Genomic DNA, 20,529 nt, shown 5'->3' with positions numbered 1-20,529 from the left:
TTCTTTGATCAATTACGCATAAAGGGTTAATTATTAACTTTGAGTAGACGTATTCAACCCCTATTGGATTGTAAATTATGTATTTCTTATAGAAAATTCTCTCTCAAACGGGAGTTGAGGTGTCCCATTTGTAGTGCACCACCTATTTACATTTCTTTTATTAATTTACGTGAAGGGTTGATCAGCAATCCTGAATACGTGAATAGAAGAATTCAACCCCCATTGGATTGAAAATTATGTATTTTTAGTGAAAAGTCCGTCCTAGATAGCAGTTGACTCCTACAGGGGGTGTCTCATTTGTGGTGCACCACTTATTTCCATTTCTTTGATTAATTTGCATGAAGCGTTGATTATCAACCCTGAATACGCGAATAGAAGAATTCAACCCCCATTGGATTGAAAATTATGTATTTTTTTTTAATAGTCTGTCGTAGGTGGCAGTTGACTACTACAGGGAGTGTGTCTCACTTGTGGTGCACCATCTATATTCATTTCTTTGATTAATTTGCATTAAGGGTTGATCAGCAATCATGAATACGTGAATAGAAGAATTCAACCCCCATTGGATTGAAAATTGTCTTTTTTTAGTGAAAAGTCTGTCTTAGGTGGCAGTTGACTACTACAGGGGGTGTCTCATTAGTGCCGTACCACCTATGTTCATTTCTTTGATTAATTTGCATGATGAGTTAATCAGCAACCCTGAATACATAAATAGACGAATTTAACCCCCACCGGATTGTAAATTATGTATTTATTTAGTGAAAATTATCTCTTAGATAGGAGTTTATTACTACAGGGGTTGCATTTTTGGTGGGGCAACAACTATTTATTTTATTTCTTTGATTAATTATGCATGTAGGGTTAATAAGCAACCCTGAATAGATGAATAGACGAATTTAACCCCTATTGGATTGTGGGGCATGAAATATTTTAATTTCTTTAATTAATTACGCTTAAGGGGTTGATCAGCAACCCTGAATACGGGAACAGAAGCATTCAACCCCTATTGGATTGTAAATTATGTATTTTTCTGAATGAAAATTCTCTTTTAGATGGGAGTTGACTACTACAGGGGGTGTAATTTTCGTGGGGCATCATATATTGTAATTTCTTTGATCAATTACGCATAAAGGATTAATTATTAACCGTGAATACATGAGTAGACGTATTCAACCTCTATTAGATTGTAAATTATGTATTTCTTATAGAAAATTCTCTCTCAAACGGGAGTTGATTACTACATGGGGTGTCCCATTTGTAGTGCACCACCTATTTACATATCTTTTATTAATTTGCGTGAAGGGTTGGTCAGCAATCCTGAATACGTGAATAGAAGAATTCAACCCCCATTGGATTGAAAATTATGTATTTTTTTTAGTGAAACGTTTGTCTTAGGTGGCAGTTGACTACTACAGGGGGTGTCTCATTAGTGCCGTACCGCCTATGTCCATTTCTTTGATTAATTTGCATAATGAGTTAATCAGCAACCCTGAATACATAAATACACGAATTTAACCCCTACCGGATTGTAAATTATGTATTTTTTTTAGTGGAAATTATCTCTTAGATAGAAGTTTATTACTACAGGGGGTGTATTTTTGGTGGGGAATCAATTATTTATTTTATTTCTTTGATTAATTATGCATGTCGGGTTAATCGGCAACCCTGAATAGATGAATAGACGAATTTAATCCCTATTGGATTGTGGGGCATGAAATATTTTAATTTCTTTAATTAATTACGCTTAAGGGGTAGATCAGCAACTCTGAATACGGGAACAGAAGCATTCAACCCCTATTGGATTGTAAATTATGTATTTTTTGGAGTGAAAATTCTCTCTTAGATGGGAGTTGACTACTACAGGGGGCGTATTTTTTGTGGGGTATCAAATATTGTAATTTCTTTGATCAATTACGCATAAAGGGTTAATTATTAACTTTGAGTAGACGTATTCAACCCCTATTGGATTGTAAATTATGTATTTCTTATAGAAAATTCTCTCTCAAACGGGAGTTGATTACTACATGGGGTGTCCCATTTGTAGTGCACCACCTATTTACATTTATTTTATTAATTTGCGTGAAGGGTGGGTCAGCAATCCTGAATACGTGAATAGAAGAATTCAACCCCCATTGGATTGAAAATTATGTATTTTTTTTTAATATCTGTCGTAGGTGGCAGTTGACTACTACAGGGGGTGTCTCATTAGTGCCGTACCACCTATGTCCATTTCTTTGATTAATTTGGATGATGGGTTAATCGGCAACCCTGAATACATAAATAGACGAATTTAACCCTTACCGGATTGTAAATGATGTATTTTTTTTAGTGAAAATTATCTCTTAGATAGAAGTTTATTACTACAGGGGGTGTATTTTTGGTGGGACAACAACTTATTTATTTTATTTCTTTGATTAATTATGCATGTAGGGTTAATCAGCAACTCTGAATAGATGAATAGACGAATTTAACCCCTATTGGATTGTGGGGCATCAAATATTTTAATTTCTTTAATTAATTACGCTTGAGGGGTTGATCAGCAACCCTGAATACGGAAACAGAAGCATTCAACCCCTATTGGATTGTAAATTATGTATTTTTTTGAGTGAAAATTCTCTCTTAGATGGAAGTTGACTACTACAAGGGGTGTATTTTTCGTGGGGCATCAAATATTGTAATTTCTTTGATCAATTACACATAAAGGGTTAAATATTAACCCTAAATACATGAGTAGACGTATTCAACCCCTATTAGATTGTAAATTATGTATTTCTTATAGAAAATTCTCTCTCAGACGGGAATTGATTACTACATGGGGTGTCCCATTTGTAGTGCACCACCTATTTACATTTCTTTTATTAATTTGCATTAAGGGCTGATCAGCAATCCTGAATACGTGAATAGAAGAATTCAACCCCCATTGGATTGAAAATTATGTATTTTTTTTAGTGAAACGTTTGTCTTAGATGGCAGTTGACTACTACAGGGGGTGTCTCATTAGTGCCGTACCACCTATGTGCCATTTCTTTGATTAATTTGCATGATGGGTTAATCAGCAACTCTGAATACATAAATAGACGAATTTAACCCCTACCGGATTGTAAATTATGTATTTTTTTAGTGAAAATTATCTCTTAGATAGGAGTTTATTACTACAGGGGGTGTATTTTTGGTGGGGCATCAACTATTTATTTTATTTCTTTGATTAATTATGCATGTAGGGTTAATCAGCAACCCTGAATAGATGAATAGACGAATTTAACCCCTATTGGATTGTGGGGCATCAAATATTTTAATTTCTTTAATTAATTACGCTTGAGGGGTTGATCAGTAACCCTGAATACGGGAACAGAAGCATTCAACCCCTATTGGATTGTAAATTATGTATTTCTTATAGAAAATTCTCTCTCAGACGGGAATTGATTACTACATGGGGTGTCCCATTTGTAGTGCACCACCTATTTACATTTCTTTTATTAATTTGCATAATGAGTTAATCAGCAACCCTGAATACATAAATAGACGAATTTAACCCCTACCGGATTGTAAATTATGTATTTTTTAGTGAAAATTATCTCTTAGATAGGAGTTTAACTACAGGGGTTGTATTTTTGGTGGGGCAACAACTATTTATTTTATTTCTTTGATTAATTATGCATGTAGGGTTAATCAGCAACCCTGAATAGATGAATAGACGAATTTAACCCCTATTGGAGTGTGGGGCATCAAATATTTTAATTTCTTTAATTAATTACGCTTGAGGGGTTGATCAGCAACCCTGAATACGGGAACAGAAGCATTCAACCCCTATTGGATTGTAAATTATGTATTTTTTTGAGTGAAAATTCTCTCTTAGATGGGAGCTGACTACTACAGGGGGTGTATTTTTCGTGGGGCATCAAATATTGTAATTTCTTTGATCAATTACACATAAAGGGTTAATTATTAACCCTAAATACATGAGTAGACGTATTCAACCCCTATTAGATTGTAAATTATGTATTTCTTATAGAAAATTCTCTCTCAGACGGGAATTGATTACTACATGGGGTGTCCCATTTGTAGTGCACCACCTATTTACATTTCTTTTATTAATTTGCGTGAAGGGTGGGTCAGCAATCCTGAATACGTGAATAGAAGAATTCAACCCCCATTGGATTGAAAATTATGTATTTTTTTTAGTGAAAAGTCTGTCTTAGGTGGCAGTTGACTACTACAGGGGGTGTCTCATTAGTTCCGTACCGCCTATGTCCATTTCTTTGATTAATTTGCATAATAAGTTAATCAGCAACTCTGAATACATAAATACACGAATTTAACCCCTACCGGATTGTAAATTATGTATTTTTTTTAGTGAAAATGATCTCTTAGATAGAAGTTTATTACTACAGGGGGTGTATTTTTGGTGGGGCATCAATTATTTATTTTATTTCTTTGATTAATTATGCATGTCGGGTTAATCGGCAACCCTGAATAGATGAATAGACGAATTTAACCCCTATTGGATTGTGGGGCATTAATTTCTTTAATTAATTACGCTTGAGGGGTTGATCAGCAACCCTGAATACGGGAACAGAAGCATTCAACCCCTATTGGATTGTAAATTATGTATTTTTTTGAGTGAAAATTCTCTTTTAGATGGGAGTTGACTACTGCAGGGGGTGTATTTTTCGTGGGGCATCAAACATTGTAATTTCTTTGATCAATTACGCATAAAAGGTTAATTATTAACCCTAAATACATGAGTAGACGTATTCAACCCTTATTAGATTGTAAATTATGTATTTCTTATAGAAAATTCTCTCTTAGACGGGAGTTGATTACTACATGGGGTGTCCCATTTGTAGTGCACCACCTATTTACATTTCTTTTATTAATTTGCGTGAAGGGTTGATCAACAATCCTGAACACGTGAATAGAAGAATTCAACCCCCATTGGATTGAAAATTATGTATTTTTAGTGAAAAGTCCGTCCTAGATAGCAGTTGACTCCTACAGGGGGTGTCTCATTTGTGGTGCACCACTTATTTCCATTTCTTTGATTAATTTGCATGAAGCGTTGATTAGCAACCCTGAATACGCGAATAGAAGAATTCAACCCCCATTGGATTGAAAATTATGTATTTTTTTTAATAGTCTGTCGTAGGTGGCAGTTGACTAGTACAGGGGGTGTGTCTCACTTGTGGTGCACCATCTATTTTCATTTCTTTGATTAATTTGCATTAAGGGTTGATCAGCAATCATGAATACGTGAATAGAATAATTCAACCCCCATTGGATTGAAAATTATGTATTTTTTTTAGTGAAAAGTCTGTCTTAGGTGGCAGTTGACTACTACAGGGGGTGTCTCATTAGTGCCGTACCACCTATGTCCATTTCTTTGATTAATTTGGATGATGGGTTAATCGGCAACCCTGAATACATAAATAGACGAATTTAACCCTTACCGGATTGTAAATGATGTATTTTTTTTAGTGAAAATTATCTCTTAGATAGAAGTTTATTACTACATGGGGTGTATTTTTGGTGGGACAACAACTTATTTATTTTATTTCTTTGATTAATTATGCATGTAGGGTTAATCAGCAACTCTGAATAGATGAATAGACGAATTTAACGCCTATTGGATTGTGGGGCATGAAATATTTTAATTTCTTTAATTAATTACGCTTAAGGGGTTGATCAGCAACCCTGAATACGGGAACAGAAGCATTCAACCCCTATTGGATTGTAAATTATGTATTTTTTTGAGTGAAAATTCTCTCTTAGATGGGAGTTGACTACTACAGGGGGTGTATTTTTCGTGGGGCATCAAATATTGTAATTTCTTTGATCAATTACGCATAAAGGGTTAATTATTAACCCTAAATACATGAGTAGACGTATTCAACCCCTATTAGATTGTAAATTATGTATTTCTTATAGAAAATTCTCTCTCAGACGGGAATTGATTACTACATGGGGTGTCCCATTTGTAGTGCACCACCTATTTACATTTCTTTTATTAATTTGCATTAAGGGCTGATCAGCAATCCTGAATACGTGAATAGAAGAATTCAACCCCCATTGGATTGAAAATTATGTATTTTTTTTAGTGAAACGTTTGTCTTAGATGGCAGTTGACTACTACAGGGGGTGTCTCATTAGTGCCGTACCGCCTATGTGCCATTTCTTTGATTAATTTGCATGATGGGTTAATCAGCAACTCTGAATACATAAATAGACGAATTTAACCCCTACCGGATTGTAAATTATGTATTTTTTTAGTGAAAATTATCTCTTAGATAGGAGTTTATTACTACAGGGGGTGTATTTTTGGTGGGGCATCAACTATTTATTTTATTTCTTTGATTAATTATGCATGTAGGGTTAATCAGCAACCCTGAATAGATGAATAGACGAATTTAACCCCTATTGGATTGTGGGGCATCAAATATTTTAATTTCTTTAATTAATTACGCTTGAGGGGTTGATCAGTAACCCTGAATACGGGAACAGAAGCATTCAACCCCTATTGGATTGTAAATTATGTATTTCTTATAGAAAATTCTCTCTCAGACGGGAATTGATTACTACATGGGGTGTCCCATTTGTAGTGCACCACCTATTTACATTTCTTTTATTAATTTGCATAATGAGTTAATCAGCAACCCTGAATACATAAATAGACGAATTTAACCCCTACCGGATTGTAAATTATGTATTTTTTAGTGAAAATTATCTCTTAGATAGGAGTTTAACTACAGGGGTTGTATTTTTGGTGGGGCAACAACTATTTATTTTATTTCTTTGATTAATTATGCATGTAGGGTTAATCAGCAACCCTGAATAGATGAATAGACGAATTTAACCCCTATTGGAGTGTGGGGCATCAAATATTTTAATTTCTTTAATTAATTACGCATAAGGGGTTGATCAGCAACCCTGAATACGGGAACAGAAGCATTCAACCCCTATTGGATTGTAAATTATGTATTTTTTTGAGTGAAAATTCTCTCTTAGATGGGAGCTGACTACTACAGGGGGTGTATTTTTCGTGGGGCATCAAATATTGTAATTTCTTTGATCAATTACACATAAAGGGTTAATTATTAACCCTAAATACATGAGTAGACGTATTCAACCCCTATTAGATTGTAAATTATGTATTTCTTATAGAAAATTCTCTCTCAGACGGGAATTGATTACTACATGGGGTGTCCCATTTGTAGTGCACCACCTATTTACATTTCTTTTATTAATTTGCGTGAAGGGTGGGTCAGCAATCCTGAATACGTGAATAGAAGAATTCAACCCCCATTGGATTGAAAATTATGTATTTTTTTTAGTGAAAAGTCTGTCTTAGGTGGCAGTTGACTACTACAGGGGGTGTCTCATTAGTTCCGTACCGCCTATGTCCATTTCTTTGATTAATTTGCATAATAAGTTAATCAGCAACTCTGAATACATAAATACACGAATTTAACCCCTACCGGATTGTAAATTATGTATTTTTTTTAGTGAAAATGATCTCTTAGATAGAAGTTTATTACTACAGGGGGTGTATTTTTGGTGGGGCATCAATTATTTATTTTATTTCTTTGATTAATTATGCATGTCGGGTTAATCGGCAACCCTGAATAGATGAATAGACGAATTTAACCCCTATTGGATTGTGGGGCATTAATTTCTTTAATTAATTACGCTTGAGGGGTTGATCAGCAACCCTGAATACGGGAACAGAAGCATTCAACCCCTATTGGATTGTAAATTATGTATTTTTTTGAGTGAAAATTCTCTTTTAGATGGGAGTTGACTACTGCAGGGGGTGTATTTTTCGTGGGGCATCAAACATTGTAATTTCTTTGATCAATTACGCATAAAAGGTTAATTATTAACCCTAAATACATGAGTAGACGTATTCAACCCTTATTAGATTGTAAATTATGTATTTCTTATAGAAAATTCTCTCTTAGACGGGAGTTGATTACTACATGGGGTGTCCCATTTGTAGTGCACCACCTATTTACATTTCTTTTATTAATTTGCGTGAAGGGTTGATCAGCAATTCTGAATACGTGAATAGAAGAATTCAACCCCCATTGGATTGAAAATTATGTATTTTTTTTAGTGAAACGTTTGTCTTAGATGGCAGTTGACTACTACAGGGGGTGTCTCATTAGTGCCGTACCGCCTATGTGCCATTTCTTTGATTAATTTGCATGATGAGTTAATCAGCAACCCTGAATACATAAATAGACGAATTTAACCCCCACCGGATTGTAAATTATGTATTTATTTAGTGAAAATTATCTCTTAGATAGGAGTTTATTACTACAGGGGTTGCATTTTTGGTGGGGCAACAACTATTTATTTTATTTCTTTGATTAATTATGCATGTAGGGTTAATAAGCAACCCTGAATAGATGAATAGACGAATTTAACCCCTATTGGATTGTGGGGCATCAAATATTTTAATTTCTTTAATTAATTACGCTTGAGGGGTTGATCAGCAACCCTGAATACGGGAACAGAAGCATTCAACCCCTATTTGATTGTAAATTATGTACTGTTTAGAGTGAAAATTCTCTCCTAGATGGGAGTTGACTACTACAGTGGGTGTATTTTTTGTGGGGCATCAAATATTGTAATTTCTTTGATCAATTACGCATAAAGGGTTAATTATTAACCCTGAATACATAGTAGACGTATTCAACCCCTATTGGATTGTAAATTATGTATTTCTTATAGAAAATTCTCTCTCAAACGGGAGTTGATTACTACATGGGGTGTCCCATTTGTAGTGCACCACCTATTTACATATCTTTTATTAATTTGCGTGAAGGGTTGGTCAGCAATCCTGAATACGTGAATAGAAGAATTCAACCCCCATTGGTTTGAAAATTATGTATTTTTTTTAGTGAAAAGTCTGTGTTAGGTGGCAGTTGACTACTACAGGGGGTGTCTCATTAGTGCCGTACCACCTATGTTCATTTCTTTGATTAATTTGCATGATGAGTTAATCAGCAACCCTGAATACATAAATAGACGAATTTAACCCCTACCGGATTGTAAATTATGTATTTTTTAGTGAAAATTATCTCTTAGATAGGAGTTTATTACTACAGGGGTGTATTTTTGGTGGGGCATCAACTATTTATTTTATTTCTTTGATTAATTATGCATGTAGGGTTAATCAGCAACCCTGAATAGATGAATTTAACCCCTATTGGATTGTGGGGCATCAAATATTTTAATTTCTTTAATTAATTACGCTTGAGGGGTTGATCAGCAACCCTAAATACGGGAACAGAAGCATTCAACCCCTACTGGATTGTAAATTATGTATTTTTTTGAGTGAAAATTCTCTCTTAGATTACTGCAGAGCGTGTATTTTTTGTGGGGCATCAAATATTGTAATTTCTTTGATCAATTACGCATAAAGGGTTAATTATTAACACTGAATACATGAGTAGACGTATTCAACCCTTATTAGATTGTAAATTATGTATTCCTTATAGAAAATTCTCTCTCAGACGGGAGTTGATTACTACATGGGGTGTCCCATTTGTAGTGCACCACCTATTTACATTTCTTTTATTAATTTGCGAGAATACAGCACTATTCGATTGTAAAGTATATATTTTTTTTGAAAAACTGATTCTCTCTTTTCTGGAGTATCAAATATTTCATGGTTCACATTTGCATATTTATGACCAAATAGCTATTGCTAATTTCATATTAAATATTCAAAGCTAATGCGGAAATATCTTGCTCGAGCTATTTCCAAAGGGTAAGAGTCTTGCATAATATTAATTTTAGAACTGATTTCAATAATACTTCCTAGTTATTTTTCCATTTTAAACTCATTTAAAATTGAGACGTGGCATGAAATTTTAAAGCCATCCGTGTCAATACACGAACGGAATGTTACCACCGACACTTACTTGAATGAAGGTAGGTATATGTCAAGATTAATCAATAAACCAACTCGATGGCGGTACATGCATGCAATCAAATGCGGGCTGTAACAATATTTGCACGGTGCATTACGGCAGCGACCCCGTGGCATTTCAAATTTCCACCCTTTCGAATATTCCGCAATTAAAGCATGAGTAAAAAATACGTTTCACACGACCACCAGAAACGCGCGTTATTGGACTGAATTCCGTCGAAACAAAACTTCTAATTGCTTTTTTTTGCACGTTAATGGACGTGCCTTCGGGTTTATCTCGCAATTTTGTAAATACAACAGTCTTTCTATTTGGCTGGATAAACAACTTGTTTATTGATCTGCGACACTAAAAATGGTTAACATACAAAAATGGAAGCATTTCAACTAGAGCTTGCTTAACTAATTGTATGCTGCTCCGAGGAGTTCCACAAGGAAACATATTTGGGCCCAATTTATCCATTGAAAATGTTATTAATAATAATAAAGCAAGAAACTTACCAATTTTTCATTTTCATCCTCCATCTCCAAACGGGCCGCTATACAATTCCGTGTATCCAAAAAGGCTTTCCTCTGGGCGTGCTCCATGAGGTTATGCATAAATATTCCGACGATATTCACGCACATAAAAACGAGGACGTTCGCGATCAACTGGAATACAAAAAAAATTACTTTAACATGAATATTTTTTCTAAAAACGATTAAATTTGGCGTGAATTTGCAGTGAAAGTACACCAGAAACAAGGACGTTTTCATTCTCTCAGTTTCAAAATCAAAAATGTTTCTATAGTCTTTAGTGCACATTTCTAATTTAAATGAGGGGAATTCTCAAAAGAATTAAAGGGGAAAGAATAGAGGGGCGCAAGTCACGGGGATTAATTAACCAGGTTGATTGGATAAACAGGGAAATTGCGAAAGGTAGCGCTCATACGAACCCGCAAATATACCTACCTCGAGGGGGCGGAACAAATTGGACAACTTGTCAATCGTTGAAATACAAGTACCCTAATCCATAAATCAGACTATTAAAGTTCCCACAGCTGACGACAGATCTTTGTATACATACGAGGGACCCAAAAATTTAGTAGTTGAAAATTGCCTCCACTCGACAATCTTTGCAATAAATATTTACATTGTTGAGTCGTGAGGAAAGTCTTTGGAAAGGTATACCAGCATTCAGTCTTTAGACTAAAAAATCGCTAAATTCAAGCAACAAAGTTGTTCGTTTTCTATCGTAATGATATTGAAACTCCACTTATAATTAGCATCCCGTATATTTGATTTGTGACCTTTGTTTTTCAATGAATGAACATCTACATAATGAATTCCCCCGGGGAATGCAGGCTCAGTATTTATGTTTGACGTTAAAACCACGGCAATTAAAACTTTTACGTTGGAAAACTACTCGCGCTTTAATTAAAACACATGTGAGATGCGTTGTGCCATTGAATAAGAAATTCATATTCCTTACTCATGACGAACGTGCTTTTTTCTTATTGAAAATAATCCGGTTTTTTCTCTGTGCTAATTACTTGTTAACAGTTTTAATTAATGGCGCTAATAGGATTATTGTTCTAACATATTCTAACTGTTCCACGTTCCATTTTAAAATCCCGTTTCTGAGAAGATACAAATTGCTAAGCATCCGACTTGCAATTTTATAGAAAAAACATAATCTCACCTTAATCAGGAATAAAAATGCCTCAACAACCCTCTGTTCATTTTCCGTCACGTTTAATCCTTCAAAAAAATTTATAGTCCCCTTCCCCTACTTCTTCAAGAATACCTACTTACGAATTTCGCATTAACCTTCTACCCATTTCCACAATTTTTGTTCTGCTTTTAACCTCCACGTCTTCTTCCACCAATACCGAAAGTAGGTATATCGTAATTATTAATTAAATTTAACCCTTCTGAATCAGCAACAATTTTTTTCAACGTTTAAAATTCCCTTCCTCCACTTCTTCCATCACCAGTACCAAAAATAGGCACTTCACAGCCACCCTCTAGCCATTTTTTATACAGTTGAACCTTTTTGAACTGAAGTAGAACCGGAGTAGATCCTGAAAATGATCGTAATCCAAAGTGCTGGAGAAACAACAAGCAATTGGCGCATCGTAGACCACAGGAGGGCCCCAAGCGACAAACTTTGATTGTCGTGGTGGACCAAACTTCCTGGGACAAGAAGGGGTCACTTGCAACCATAGACCTTGCGTCAAACTAATCTCCAAGACGAAAATAGAGGTAGAAGAGATGACAACCATCGAGTGCAAAGAAGTCACAAGAATTGAGGGGACCTCAGGAGAACTACAACCAACTCTACCAACCACCGCACTTCAATGGTAAGCACGATTTTCCTTTATTTTATTAACGGTAAATCGGTCCATCCTATGAGGCAAGCTGTCCCACAACATAAGAAAGAAATTGAATAAATTCCAAAAGGTGCCAGACTCCAAAGAGAAACAGAAAAAGAAACAGAGGGTACAATCGGTTCCCTGAAAAAAATTGAGGGAGATTATACAGAGACCCTTGGAGCTTTTGTTTCAATCACACTTTCCCGGGATCAAAAACCTCGCTCAAAATGACGCGGGTGAACCAATTACTCTGGAACCACTTGTCAGGGGGGCAGGCGAGATTGGGTTTTGACTCAGCAGATAGTGAATCTAATCCAAATACAATAAGGCCCTAAGAAAGGCAAAACTAGACTCGTGGAGGAGGTACTGCGGGGAAATTAAACAAATTCCAGAAGGTACCAGACTCCAAAGAGGAACAGGAAAAGGCACAGAGGGTAGAATCGGTTCCTTGAAGAAAATTTAGGGAGGTTATACAGAGACCGCAAAGGAAACCTTGGAGCTTTCGGATACATACCTGGGAGGTAGGGTGTTCGAACCTGGGCTGAGGTAAGAATTTTTCATCTGTGGCAAAGATGGGAATTTCCTTAGATCAGTTTCGAGCATTCTGCGGTCTACTCCGAACTAAGTTTTCCTAATTCGTAAGGTAAATACCGGAGCAGTATAGAATTTCTGCGGAAGCACCTCTAAAAAGCATTATGCAGGATCCAGAACAAGAGGGACAATAAATAAATAAATTGCGGCAATACCAAAAATATGGCGCGTTGCTGAATAAGATTCATTCATTTTGTTTTATACCTTCGCCTAAGGAAATGCCGCAGGAAATCAATTTCTTTCCAGTTAAAACGAAACCGAAACAACAAAATTATGTTCCATATGAATTCTACGCAACTTTTAGAAAAACCCGCTTGAATAAAATACAGTTTAAAGCTATTGTTTTAAATTAACTACTATATCATTACAGATACCACGAAAACAATAGTATTTTCCTTGGATGATAAACCACGTAAACGAAATGCTAAAATAACAACCTCATAATATTTCCGTCTTTACTTTGTGTTTATATTTCGGTCTCGTAATTCTTGAACCAAAGAAAAGCTATCTAAATTGGATATAAATCGAGCCCTCGCCGCCATTTCTTCGCCTGATATTTTCGCGATGGTTATCTTAGTAAATAACTCCAAAAGGGTGACAAGATCACTAGTATAAAATTAACCAAGAAAAGTAGAGTAAACTAAGTTCTGTTTTAGGGGACGTATTAACAACGCCTTTTGCTATATTATCCAATAAAAAATCCGCCAGCTTCATAACGAACAATTATAGAAGAATAACTGCCGTAGATCTAACTGCGATATTCTGTGCCAAAAATGCCATCTGGTTTACCAAGAAAAAGTAAGCAACTTATTTACCGGAATAATATTTAAACAATTACAGGTAGTTTCCGACATTCGAATAGTTCGATTTATAGGCAGATTTCGAGTACTTTATTAACTCTACTTTAAATGAATCCGTGTTAACCTAAACTAAGCATTTAATTATTTAGAAAGTACTTACGAATCGATTGTAAGAAGGGGACTTGAGAAACGCGTGCAATCTCCCGAAAAATAATACTTATAGTCGGAGTGGCCCATGTATAACGACAAAAAAAAACGGGGTAATAAAATATCTTCAGCTACCCCAACACAGTAGTTAAGTGATTTATCTCAGGCGCTCCTCTATTCCACTTTTTACTTTATAATTAAAAGAAAATTACATCCGAGTCTTGCTTGGCTTATTTTTCGTCCGCGGTCATTAAATCAAGTTGCACGTAATTAACGATGAAAGAATGATGAATAGTTTAATAACGCGCCGCTGGAGATCCTCGGGACGCTATTTATAGGCAGTTTAGTGACATTTGGCAATTTTTTTAACTGTGAAATGAACTCGGGCAGGGAGGTGGCATAGACACAAAGGAGAAAGAAATGAATAGGTGGATCGAAATCACTATAAATGGAGATATACAAGGGAAGAAAAATTTTATATCTCGGAAGAGTAAAATCAAAGTCATAATACAATACTTAAAAGCCTCCTTTACAGCATTGAATTAAATTATGTTTTATTCAATGTCTATACCTATAGTCAATTTGAATTTCAATGTGTCAAATTTGTGGAAATGGTTAGACCACCAACAATACACATTCCTTTCCAACTCTCCCTTTTATGTTTAAGAATATATGTACCAAATAGCACAAGATTAGTTCGTTTTATTTGAATTTGTATTTCAATGTTTGTTTTTCCTTTTAGAATTGTTTGTAATTGCCTAGTTTTCGTTTTAATTTCAATTTAGATAGACACATGGTCGCTTGCGATCAGAAGTTTTATTGTTGGGCGAAATCTAATAAAGCACGTGTTCTGGTGCTGATAACGAAGAATTACGTGTTTCATGTTGGAGAAGTGGGGCATTTGGCGATTTATTTGAAAATTGTTAAAGAAGTTTATTTTATAGTGGACGTGGTGTTTCCTTAAATACTGGAGACAAACAAGAAAGCGAAGCTGTTGGTTTCGCGACGGTTGAAGAGCGTATAATTTTTGTTTACATTAAATTCTCGGGCAGTCAGCTCTATTTTCTTAGTTGAAGACGCAGTTCGTGATTTTTATAATAAATTTGTGCAGAAGCAAGTTATTTTAGAGAGCTAAAGTCATTACATTTTACACAATAGTACGCCTGATACAAGAACCCTAATACGTAAAAAGATGTGACATTAAATTAAACCGTGTCTGACAATAAATTATACACGCCAAATGACTCTAAGTGTAAGCTGTCCTTTATCGTAAGATTTTGGGTGATGTAATAGAGCAATAACAAACAAGTCTTACCTGCTGCCACATGAGATCCGGTAATCCTTTCGCAAAAACGGAAGCCACGGCAACATGGGCACAGCATAGTAAACAACCGAACACGGCAGCTATCCATGCCTTTAACGGCATCATCGCGTACGCCAAAAAAACAACGAAAACAACTTGCCAAGTGCCTTCGGCGGCAACCTTCGCCGTCGCGCTCGAAAAATACAAAGGCAACGCGACCGCGCAGAACGTCGCGAGAAAAAACAAAACCGCGTAACAAACCCACAGCAGGTACGCGTCCTGCATGAACCGAGTATGCAGGAAACCCAAAAGTACCGCGAAGAGGATGCAGTGCGCCGCGTGGTAGATGTTTTGAGTGGTCGGCGCGTGCGAGTAACCGAGTCCTAAACATGCCAAGAGGGCGGTCAGCAGAACGAAAAGCGCGACGACCGCCACCACGCTCGAGTGCTGCAATTTGCAGATGTAACGCTGGTAGAGCTGCTCCAGTTCGTCGTTTTCGAAACGATGCGGATTGAGGAGTCTGCCCAGCAGCCTGGGCGACGTCATCGCTTTCACGCTGTGATCCATGGCTGGGAGTGTGATGAGCGCTCAGGAGTACTTCAGTTTTCGTCGACGTGCCATCACTGAAACAAAAGATGAAGATTAGAATTGGTCTGGACGAATTTCAGTTAGACAAATGAAATAATTGCGATCGCGGCTTTCCGTTCGTGTAAACAAGTTGGAGCTTTGATGGACATCCGTTTCTTCGCATTTGTTTTGATTTGGACTATTAATATCCGATCGTAACTAAGACTTGGCAGTACATCCAAGGTTGTAAAGCCATAAACTGAACAATGCTTTCCAAAAATAGGAGGATTTGAAATGCAAATCGATCGCAGCATCGTACGACGCGCGGTGATTTTTAAATTTTACCCTTGTGTTCTTCAGAGCACCCCCCTCCACTCCACATTGCGCACTTTTTCCAATGGTGTTTCTACTGTGACAAATTCTTTGACTTTTCCAGAGCTTGTAATGTCCCGTTGTTTCGTTGAATGTACCCTTGGTTTGAGTGACTGGATATGCTCTTAGTGTTAGGAGTAGGTGGTACCATTGGGATTGAGAAAAATATCACTTTTGCTTTTGTCGTTTTAAATGACCGGTTCTGATTTTTGCGAAAGATGATATCTGAAGTAGAAAATTCCAGAGTCATCACGCTAAAATTGTTTAAACTATTTATCTAAGCGTCTTTACGCGAATAGGGTCTGGTTTTATCCTTTTGAGGTACATTTATTTTTATAGGATTCCTTATTTTGTAGGGAAACCAATTATGATAGTTTTGCATAATTATTTTAGGTACTAATGGTGAAAACCACTTTCGTTAGCTTCCGTGAGATGCCGCCACCTACCTTTCCAATTATCTCAAATTCCACTTCCCGTTAGTGCCTTCCCGATTACCATTTCCACATATTCCCCCAAACATAACCAGCTGTTGCATATAAACGCGAGTGTCCAGCTTTTTGAGCTCACCTTCCTTTAGTTCAAAACCTTTTACCAGAACAACCCTCCAGAACTCTTGCTCTTCCAGAAGCATAGACAGATGCTTTGAACCCTAGGTCTGACTTCCGTTCCCGTAAAATTCAGTATAGCTAACCTCCAGAAGCTAACGGCTGGTACTGCGTACCTGGTCAACTTCCGGATCTCCTGTTGTTCTAACCATTGTCAAAAGCTTGGTATGTTAGGACGGTACTTTGTACCTATGCTCTGAGAACCATCCGGATTTATTACTAATCTCCGGATTCCTGTATACCTTTTGAGTTAATTAAAACCCATTCTAATTTTATTATCCCCTTAATTAAAACCTTGTTAATTTGTTAAACTGCATAATAATCAAATACCCGATATTCAATTCAGTTATTTTTGTTTGTTTTAGAACCGTTTCATTTTTCATATTACGGGAATCCTACAAAGGCAGAATCCACGTACATTATTCTACTAAATAATAAACAAGAAGGTCACTCACCTATTGTTTGAACATTAATTTTATTAACTATACTTATAATTTATTTAGGCGTTAATTATCCGTCCGATTGTAAAGGAGTTTAACAAACACAAGCACCCGATACGTGTCCGGCGTCAACTGCAGGTATCACACTGACCGTCAACTTAGGTAACAACCCATTGACGTGCGGAGTCAGTCAACATAGGCGTGCCAATTTAAATTATTGTTACATTATTTTGTTGTATTGAAGAACAATATATGTACTAAGCGGTCTCCGCTTTCTACTGGTTTTACTACCGAAGCCTGCTGCCCGAACCAGCACTTTGAACTCTCAATTTTCCAACCCCGATTCCAATAGCCGCCGAAAATTGGAAGCTTTATAATTTGTTAACACGTTTCTTTTTAGGTGATGCCATACTCTTTCTTTTCCCTATATAGCAATCCGAAACCCATTTATTAATAGGGTACGTAAGTTTGAATTGGGTCTGATTTTGGCATTGTAGTTTTTGGATGTATTTTTTACGTTACGAGCATTAGGGTACTCGTATGCAACAAGTACCGTATACCCTTTTCCTTCTCGAGGTTCGCTGTAAGCTAACCGGCCCTCCCTAAGCCCAGATAAAAGCCCAAAAAAAAGAGAATAAAATGAAAGCTCCGAATAAACTTCCATTCCTATACTCGCCTAGATCTGGAAAGCGCCAAACCATCTAGAAGACCATGGAATATCTGCTAAACACGTTTCGAGTCTCTTAAGTACTTTGGCGATATTGGAAAGCCTTTTGTAACAAGTTAACGCTTGACCCTAGGCTTGACCGAACCCTTAAAGGCTTTCAGAGCACTCTAGAAGTGTGTAGTGCTCTAACGCCACTGAAAATGGCCTGGAAAGTTCTAAAAATGTGCACAAATGCTTCGAAGGCGATAGAACACTTTGGACAGTGCAGGTACTCGATAGAGCGCTTCTAATAAAAGCGCTTAAAGGCTTGCTAGAGCCTTGATTGATCTTTCTAGACCTAATTTACCTAGGAAACTTTGGAAAACGCCCATAAATCTATGACAGAGCGTGGAAAACTGTTGAACGGGTGTACAAAAGTCTCACGACGCCGACGGTTTGGAATCGCATGCCTGTTGAGGGCCCAAAACAAGAAAGGGATAAATTAAAAAAAAAAAGATGATGAACAAGACTAAAAGGCAAACGGCCTGAGATGCTGTTTTTGAAAGTAAAACGTGCCTAACTTTTACATGCGACAATCAATTGGTCTCGTTACATATGCATGCCTGTAGTGGTGCCATGTAAAACTTTTAACAATGGGAGGGGCGGAGGGATGGACACAAGTTCTACCCTTCATGAAAGCTCTCACCGAAATGAATGAATTGGTTTCTACAAAGTATAACTTTCCTACATGACTCCTTTTAGAGATCAGTGGGAGACGGGGAGAGAGGGAGGATTGTAATTAAAGGTCTCAACATAAGCAACTGTTTCCTACCAACTACTTTTTTCTTACCTCTTATCAAAAACGATGTTTCGGGGAGGGAGGAAACTGGTTTTATAATTCATGGTACTCTAATGAAAGGTCTCAACGAAACGAATCAATTTCCACCAACCATAGTCCTCCTGGGCCCCTCGTCGTGATCGGTTGTAATTCCTCATATTTCAAGAGCGAATTGTCGAAGGAGAGTACTCACAAAGGGCGATTGGGACGTCTGGAAGAAAAATATTCATTGGTGATGGCAAAACCTTTGACCGAATATCTCGAGGCAAAATGAATTGTCTGGACGAAACATATCTAGGTTTTTTTTCATAGCTATATCAGTCTAGAATAATCTTAAAAGGAGCAAATAGAAGCTCGAGAAACTCGAGTGCCTTTGGAAACATTCTAAGCTTTCCAGAGCGCTTTTCGGGACTCTTCTAAAGTTCTCCGGACTAACATCAAAAGTTTCGAAGCGTTTCCAAAGTTTCCAAGACTCGTCTTGAACCGGAAACGGCCAATAAGACGTACGAGAAAATCCGCGACAGGTTCTTGAAACCATGGGACTGCTAGACAAAGTCGTCTAAACAGTTTCGTGAGTGGGTTCCAAAGCATTCTAAAACAAAATAAAGCTTTGACACGATGAAATGTCTAAAACGCTTTGGGGAGGACTTAGGGTCCAGAGTGCTCTGGAATGTAGCCTGAAAATGCCCCCTCCAAAACCCTCGAGAAGTTCTGTCTAGGCCACCTTTATAGCTTTCTTAGTCTCATCTAGAGCTGGAAAGGATTTAAAAGAAAAAAGTCTAGAAGGTGCTGAACTACCTTCTAAACGTGTTCCAGGATCCCGTAAGGCATTGGATACCTTTTCGGAATAAATGAAGGCTTTTCTACAGTGCTCTAAGGATCCAAAACCTGGTAAGTCTTAAACAAACCCACAAAACGCGGGGACTCACAATTGATGCCAAATTAGACCGATCTGGTCAAAATAGCTCATGTCAGTCAACAACTCTAATTTGTGCCGAACTCGCCTTCCGCTCGTACGGGACTCATTAAAACAACAGGCGAATTGGAAATAATCGAGACATGTTCTACTATTGTTACTGATATGAAGTATTGCGAAGTTGCTGGATCATTGCGGAAACCAAACGGCATCCGCTGCGCGTTAAAATTTTTTCGTTTCTCTCCCACCAGTTCGTACCTTATTTCATCTCGCACCTTCGTAGTTTTAAGCATCGTAAAAACCTGCCTAACGGGGTCAGAACAAACCCAAAAAGCTGTACAAGTATAAAAGCTCTGAAAAACTGACTGAAAACGCGTTTAAGCTTCCGAGAACATGAAGAAAGTGGGTCTCAATTTCTCTTCTTATAGTTTTCGCTCATTGTCGTTGATGTATCAGTGCCCCGCCCGTCGTAATTTACGAGAGAGACAATGTTGCCTTTATGGGAATATTCATATAACTCCTACGAAGTATCGATTCAACTACGTCGGCGAAATTAGCGTTCGGTTGAAAAACGGTATTAAATTAGACATACAACGGACAAGTACTCATTACTGGCGAACAAGACTCATTACCAATAAATCACACGTTGAAGGAAAACATAATCGATACCACCCGTGTTAAGTTTAATAATAGAATAACTATTCTACACCAATTCCGGATGCTAAGAAAATTATAGCACGCGAGTTGTGCGCCTGCCTTACCGAATGTAGAGAAAAAATACCACATTTTCTATTGGTCCGTGAAACAAGTTGCAAGGGGAGTTAACTACACAGGATTACTGTAGCAAAAAAAAAATTTTTCCAAAATTTTGTCGGTAGTCGCACAAGAATAGAGTTTTTTTCAACGCATAGTGAAATTACTAAATTTTTCATTTGGCTTTCTCTCTTAATTTTGATTATGCACAATAATTTTTTATGCTATATCCAAAAAAGCGTACTATTTAAGAATATGTAACGAAA

General features: G+C 36.9%; 1 protein-coding gene across 3 annotated transcripts in view; it reads right to left on the bottom strand.

Annotated features, from left to right (window-relative positions):
• LOC116176544 (Ca(2+)/calmodulin-responsive adenylate cyclase) overlaps positions 1 to 20,529 on the bottom strand; it is a 151,405-nt gene that overhangs the window by 34,707 nt on the left and 96,169 nt on the right. For all 3 annotated transcript variants that reach the window (XM_031495152.1, XM_031495154.1, XM_031495153.1), the window contains exons 2-3: positions 15,139 to 15,749; positions 10,433 to 10,582 (exon numbers count right to left, since the gene is read on the bottom strand). In XM_031495152.1, the coding sequence (XP_031351012.1) occupies positions 10,433 to 10,582; positions 15,139 to 15,693 (705 nt within the window). In that variant the 5' untranslated portion in view covers positions 15,694 to 15,749. The remainder of the gene's footprint in view (positions 1 to 10,432; positions 10,583 to 15,138; positions 15,750 to 20,529) is intronic.

Source organism: Photinus pyralis, unplaced genomic scaffold (assembly GCF_008802855.1).
Source record: "Photinus pyralis isolate 1611_PpyrPB1 unplaced genomic scaffold, Ppyr1.3 Ppyr1.4_LG7, whole genome shotgun sequence".
NCBI lineage: Eukaryota > Metazoa > Arthropoda > Insecta > Coleoptera > Lampyridae > Photinus > Photinus pyralis.
The sequence above is the reverse complement of the archived record's forward strand: the minus strand, read 5'-3'. Positions and strand labels throughout refer to the sequence as shown.